The sequence below is a fragment of the Neophocaena asiaeorientalis genome, unplaced genomic scaffold (genome assembly GCF_003031525.2).
Source record: "Neophocaena asiaeorientalis asiaeorientalis breed wild unplaced genomic scaffold, Neophocaena_asiaeorientalis_V1.1 scaffold692, whole genome shotgun sequence".
In the NCBI taxonomy this organism is placed as follows: Eukaryota; Metazoa; Chordata; class Mammalia; order Artiodactyla; family Phocoenidae; genus Neophocaena; species Neophocaena asiaeorientalis.
In genome coordinates, this window is record NW_020172814.1 from 1,173,914 (window position 1) to 1,181,168 (window position 7,255).

Below are 7,255 nucleotides of genomic sequence, written 5' to 3' on the forward strand. Positions count from 1 at the left end.
CTACCTTCTCTCCACTGTGAGATTCGTAGAGATGCTGGTGCTTTCCCAGGATCCACGGCACCGGCGTCCTGGTGACAAGTGCTGCTGGCAGAGATACTCTGCACGCTATCCGCGACTCCAGCCAGCTCGGTCCTGATGCAAAGCCTTCAGGAACCTACAGGGAAATCAAAGCGGGCTGGCTGTTGCTCAGCGCACAGACAGGGAAGAGAAAAGAAGACTTTTTCAGGAGGAAAGAACAGTATCTGTAGAGAGCTCATCAGAAATCCAGAGGGCAGGAAGCAGGTAAACATTTTTCTGGTGTCCTCCTTCTGGGTCACACAGTGGGCAAGGCCCAGAGCTCTCTGCTGCAGGTTCACGCATTCACAGCACTCGCTTTTGCAAGGCAAAAATAATTGCAGGAATTATTTTCATTCTACAGAAAACAGGACAACTTTATTTTCAGGTCTTTGCCCAGATGCACAAGAGTAATAAATTAAGCTGCTGTGAAGGCTGCTGTCTAAAAAAATGTAGAGAAGTCGACAGGAATCTCCTCAGATCTAACCTTTGCTGCTGCTGTAGACAGGGCGTTGGGTGGATGGGGGTGGAAGGAATCAAGTAATGGGAAACGTAGCTCACCTGCTGGAAATCTGGAGGCCAAGGGTGGAGACAGGTGAGTGGATTAATGCAGAGAGCATCGTGAAACCATTAATGAGCTTAAAGTCCTAGAGTGTGCAGTGCCAAAGTCACATATTCAAACGATGTTATTTAAAATGTGGGGAACAGATGTTTTTAAAACATAAGAATAAACACGTATATTTTGCATCTCTACAGCTAATGAGGGTGATCCGAAGGATATACAAAAATGAAAACTAGCATGAAGTCTAGTTCACTGCTGTATTAGCTTGCTAGCACTGCTGTAACAAAGTACCGTAAACAACAGAAATTAATTTTTTCACAATTCTGGAGGCTAGAAGTCTGAGATCAAGGTTTCAGGAGGGTTGGTTCCATCTGAACGCCATGAGGGAAGGGTCTATTCCAGGCCTCTTTTCTTGGTTCATAGATGGCTGTCCTCTCCCTGTGCCTTCCATCGTTTTCCCTCTGTGCATATCTGTGTCCAAATTTCCTTAGGGCCCACTCCAATGACCTCATTTTAACTGAATTACCTCTGTAAAGACCCTTGTCTCCAAATATGTTCACACTCTGAGGTATCAGGGTTAGGAATTTAACATGAATTTTTGAGGGGGACATAATTCAGCCCATAATGACTGATTCATATATATATAATATATATAAATATATAAATATTATAACCAAAAAATTTCATTGGCGAGTGAATAAAAAATGATTTATTGAGCTGTACTTACCGAGCTTTTAAATATTCTAGAGTTCAAGCTTTTCCCCTTTTTCATAAATCATAATTTGAGTTTCCAGTAACACCAGTCATATAATATTAAACATCAGATATGGTAATAGAAAAATAACGATGTGCTAAGTGGGAATTACTTATTGTTTATAATTATACATTTCATTTCTGACTTGGGCTACAATATAAATTTTAATATTTGTATAATAAGGTAAATTTTCTACCTATGCCTTCATTATTGCAGAAGCAAGCTTTTAAACATTTAAATATCATATTAGAAATAAGTGGTCTTCTTTTCTGCTTTTGATGTAGAAGAAGGCAGTTAATCTGTGTGTGGGGAAGTCACTGTCAACAAGTGTAAGGTGTTGAGAGTGGCCTAGGACTGAAGAAGGGGCAGATGCTTTGCTGAACAGAAGAAACCTACATATTCATTCCCCCATCTAAGGCTCTGTGTGTGTGTGTGTGTGAGTGTGTGTGTGTGTGTGTGTGTGTGTGTGTGTGTGTGTGAGAGAGAGAGAGAGAGAGAGAGAGAGAGAGAGAGGGAGAGGGAGAGAGAGAGACACGTGGATTTAATTATATCACTCTATTCTAGCTTCTAGAGTTCTGCAAAGTAGCTGGGAGGCGTGGGACGGAGTTAGGGCCAGCAGTATCACCAAGCATGACAGCACATACATAACCCGAGTCTCTAATACAGGTATCAGATTTGCATGCTATTGTACCCGCAAATATACGGGCGTAATCATAACCTACATTCTCAAAGCTACCTATGTAAAATCACACATTGTTTGAAGAGTTTCACTTGCTTTAGCTATATTTGCCTCTCTTCAATGTTATTTAGCACTTAAAAACCTTTATTTTTGGCCAAAGCTGAAAAAGACAAAATTTAGCAGCTGAAAGTGAATGCAAACACACACACACATGCGTGTGCGCGTACATACACACACACGCACAGAGCTTTTTGTTTTCCTTCTGTAACTATCTACAAGTGAGAAAGCCCTGGATTAAAGGAGGTACAGATGAAGCAACTCTGATTCCTTTCTTCACTGATCTTCTCTCTTGTGAATTCAGAGGAAAAATCCACAAAAATTTTCAGTTGTTTTTACATTTTCAAACACATGAATAGGTGTAGCTGATACATAAGGACAATGTGAATGTGCTGAGCTAAAAAGAGGGGTTTGACTTGGTGACTCTCTACCTGGTACACACATGCACATAGGTCAGATCAGGGAGTAACCCCATCACACTCATGTCTACTGTATAAAGGAAGCACATCCTAGCAATGATTCCTTCCTAGATGGGTTGGAGAAGCCAATAGTTATCTCAACGTTTTCCTTCAAAGAAAAGGAAACGGAGAGACAAGAGGGAAAGAGGCTGAAAAGAGGAGTCTCTGGGTGAAGGGAGAAGGGCTTCCTCTACTGATCCAGCGAGAGTCGCTTTGGAAAATAACTGACACGCTTAGGGACTTTTACTGAGCTTGCTTTGGGTGGTTGACGAAATAATTTCCTCACCTCCATGAAATCTTCCGTTAGGTCCACATTAACTCACTGCTGCTCTCATGGCTGAACTTGCTATTTGGAGGCTGCGCAGTTAAGTGCCGAGTCACCTCTCCAAGTAAATGGGGGCAGAACAGAGGTTCCTCAGAGGGTCCAGACATATTTTGTTTGTGTCTAGACACAGATGTGTACTATTTTTTATGCACATCTACTTGATGTCAGAAAGCAAACATGTGTAGAAGGGCAGATAATTGGGAGGGAGTTGTAGGTATTGTTATGAAGTAGAATTGATGAGCAAACAGGAAGGTGGGCAGTGAGGGAAGGAACAGCTGTCAGCACGTGGGCAGCACTGAGTAGCAGCCGCATGCAGGTGGATATGTATGTATAGAGGTGGGTATGTATTCCATACATAATCCTAGAAGGAAATGCATCGAGTCCCTAAAAGAGGAGATGAAGCGAGTGACATTGCAAAATAAGAAATCGAAGAGGAAACAACAAATCATGACACAGATGTTGGACCAAACCATATCTGAGAATAATATCTTAAGAACAAAAATCTAACAGATTATGCTTTTGATTTTTAAATATATAGAAATTTCTTCCTGTGTCGTGCCACTTAATATTGGGAAGTTTAATGAATGGTGCCAGGCCGGGAAGCCAAGCCAACTAGTACCTGCATCCCTGGTGGATCACTGAGCTGTACATTTACAATTCAGGAAGCCTTGTTATCAGTTCTGAGACACAGCTGGCATGGTGCAAGGAATTAGATATTTCCAGGTGACTAGGCAGAGCTAATTCTTAAATACAGGTGAGTTCCCTTAAATAGGTTCATGAAGCATTAAAAGGGTGTTGGTGGTATCCAGATTTTGGACTTACTTACATTGCGATGTTACTGTTTGTCAGTAATCTGATCCCTTTCCTTCACTCAGTTTTCATGATTTATTGGATGAGTCTCCACAGGTCAGCTCTAGGGCTTTCCACGGCGCGCCTCCCGCTGTCCCTGTCTGCTGCTAATCTTGACCTCTGAATCTTCAGTGTCCGTTTCTGCGTGTTCATAGCTTCCTCATATAGGAATTCTACCTCTTAGAAGGTACAGATCTCTTTTTCCTAGTCTAATCAATAGTTCCTTCCATCGATTTAATGACCCAAAGCCATTTTATTTCAATCAGTGGCAAAGAGAGGTTGACTCAGTTAAACTTCAAGCGCCTCTCAAATCTTTTCATCTCTTAATTTTCCTTTTATGTTTTCTGTCTACCCCATAGGTCATGTGAAAGAAAGAAATCAAACCAAGACATTTTGCTCAGAAAATGAGATTAGCTTATCCCAGAATTTTCTACTCTTCTGCTTCATAGAATAACATTTCCTCTCAAGGTGTTCAAGAAATCTTTAAACTGATGTCTTTCAATGCTCACTCACAACCTTATTTCTTCCATATCTCCCTAATATTGGATATGGGAGTGGATGTTTACTTGTACCATCCACATGGCAATCCTCTTTCTAAAAGGGCCCGTGAATAGATGGAGAAGAGATCCTGTTTGATTATTTGCCTTTTGAGAACGAGTTTGCTGTGACAGACTCATATAGGTTACTGATAAAAATTTAAATTGGTACTTCCTTTCAAGAAAGAAATATGCCAGTATATACCTAGAGCTTTAAAAACATTCTGTCCTTTGATCAAGTAGATCCTCTTCTAATAATTTATACTAAGGCAGAATTTTAACATACAATGATTTGTCTGTAAAAACACACATTGCACCATTATTCATAATAACAGAAAGTGGGAACATGCCAACTGAGCAGCAAAAGAAGAAAGGTTACAAAAAATAAGGGTGGGCATGTCATAAAGGAATACTACTTGGTCATGTTTCAAAGTATATGCAGTGGCATGAAAACGAATACAATAGAACTTTTAGTATAATATACTTTATCAACTGTCAATATGTTCCTAATTTAAACTATATATTACATATATTACATAGTGTTCTTATTATCACACTAATGATGACTGCTTACCTTTATCTGCACATGTCATTGTGCCATGTTCTGTTCTCAGTGGATTTTATACAACTCATTGAATTTGGATATGAACCCTACGAAGTGGTACTATTCATATGCCCGTTCACAAGTGAGGAACCTGAGACACAGATACACAAATTAACTTTCTCAGAGTCTTATAGTAACTAGTGATGGAGCCAGAATTTAAACTCCAGCAGTCTGGCTCCAGCCCCAAATCCATACATTTCTGCCACTATTGTGGACCAAACGGAGGAAGTATTTTAGGAACGTTTAGCAATATCCTTTTACTGTTGTGGACCAAATGGAGGAAGTATTTTAGGAACATTTAGCAATATCCTTTTACTCGCTAGCCTGGTGATGCTGACCATTCTTATCTTTGGAGCCAAAGCTGACATGTCCTATTCTATACTGCATTCTCCAGTGCTTAGGAAAAGGGAGATGGCAGATGACTGAATGGAAAAGGATAAAGTCTTTTGATTTAAATCCTCATAGTTTTACTCACCTGGTTTAGTCCAGGTTGGTACATTCCACTTGCTTCATCCAAGGCTAGGAGTCTCTGTAGAGTCAAAGCTCCATGTTTGGTAGGTTCAAAGGTGGTCCTTCGTATATGAATAGCTGGCTAAATGTATAAACAGAGGGCAAATCAGGAGTGGAAGCACTTTGAAAATGTTTGTCAGTAAAGAATGCTTATCAACTCTCCATGGAAAGGGAATGTGGGAAGTGAGGGGCTAAGAAATCATTTGTAGCTCTCCATTGAGCAGTGACCTGGCTTATTCTCTCAGAGATGCTGGCCGTGTTCGTATTTTCTAAGTAGGAACCCCAGACAGTATGTTGTTTATCAAATGGGGGCAACCAGTAAGATAACAGGCATTTATATGTGTTCACACAGGGAGGTAAGCTGTATTACTCCTGCCTATGCTCATAGGCATTCTCCTGGCAAAAGCACAAAAGCAGACACACACACACACACACACACACACACACGTACTTTTTCTATGTATCTAATCATTTCATTCCTGGCCATTTATAAGACAAGTGGCTCCCTCCCTCATAGCTTACTAATGCAATGCTTTTTCTTCTCTTTCTTTTCTTTTTAATCACAGCAGAATCTAAGAAGAAGAAAAAGGAAGGCAAGAAACAGGAGAAGATGCTGGACTAAAAGACGCCACCTTCCGTGGACCATGAAAAGGACATCAGCAAACAGGATCAGTTAACTATTGCATTTATATCTACCGTAGGCTTTTTATTCAAAAATTATCTATAGCTTAAGTACACAATAGGCAGAAACAAAAGGAAAAGAAAAATTTTGTAGTAGCTTTTTAAAAAATGTATACCATAGTACAACTAGGGGCTTATAATAAAGGACTATAATCCTATCTAGAAAGTTGACTTATAGTACATGATAAGTGATAGAAAACTGAGGTAAGTTTTTTGAAGTTATGTGATATTTTACATTTAAAATCTTTTTTTACATTTTTTTTTCTTTTGGCAGCAATTTAAATGTTATGACCATGTAAACTACTTCTCTTGTTAGGTAATTTTTTCACCTAGACTTTTTTTTCCCAATTGAGAAAAATGTCTACTAAACAAAGCAGCAATAAAATATGATCATCCTATTTGAGGAAAATATCTTTTTTTCTGCCAATGGATTTTAAAAAAATTTTAGTCAGCAAAATGAGGGGAGCGGGGTCAGAGCATGTCCTAGTTCAATGTTGACTTGTTTAAAAAGAAAAGCATTAAAACATGAAATTATTTTGCTTTGGCAGAAATATTTGTTTTCTTGATGAAATTATTTTTCCATCTGAGGAAAAAAAAAAAGACTAGGAAAATAAATCAAGGTGATGCTGAAAAAAAGATGCTTTTGTGTGCAATAATTTGATATTGTAACCCTTCTCCCTTTGTCACCTACACTCACCCATCCGAACTGTTAGCAGTGAGAATTGATCATACAAGCTAATTAAATCACTCTTGGGCACAAATGTTATATAGATGTAGCTGTAGATGTAGCTCTGTAACTATATATACATTCTAACTTTCTATCAGTATATAGTAGTTTAGACTGGTGCTACTGAATGAAACAAAAGTTCCAAAGTAGTCTAGTGTTTGGAAGAACAGAAAAATGCTCTTCTTCTATTGAATAAGTTTGGGCTTGCATAGTCCAAATCAGTAACACCAGGCAAAATGGTAGCCTGTACTTGGTTTCTATAAGCCAATAATTCTTACTCTATTATCTACTATGTAAGTACCACAGACTGTCTGTACAACTAACTCCCTTATCTGCTGAGCTCTGAACACAGTTTTTAAGTAAATATTATAAGTCTATGTTTCCATTATTCAGAGAAATAACCTCTCAGAAGTCAGCTGGGATTAGCCTCAAAGTATTTCTCTTGAAAAAGTCGCCTCT

At 39.0% G+C, this 7,255-nt stretch overlaps 1 protein-coding gene across 2 annotated transcripts in view; it reads left to right on the plus strand.

Annotated features, from left to right (window-relative positions):
* PTN (pleiotrophin) overlaps window positions 1-6,697 on the plus strand; it is a 95,793-nt gene extending 89,096 nt beyond the window's left edge. The window contains exon 5 of one of the 2 annotated variants that reach the window (XM_024741649.1): window positions 5,955-6,695. In XM_024741649.1, the coding sequence (XP_024597417.1) occupies window positions 5,955-6,010 (56 nt within the window). In that variant the 3' untranslated portion in view covers window positions 6,011-6,695. Of the gene's footprint in view, window positions 1-5,954 lie in introns of both variants that reach the window. The other variant, XM_024741650.1, reaches the window with a different exon arrangement.
* Window positions 6,698-7,255: the final 558 nt, after the last annotated feature.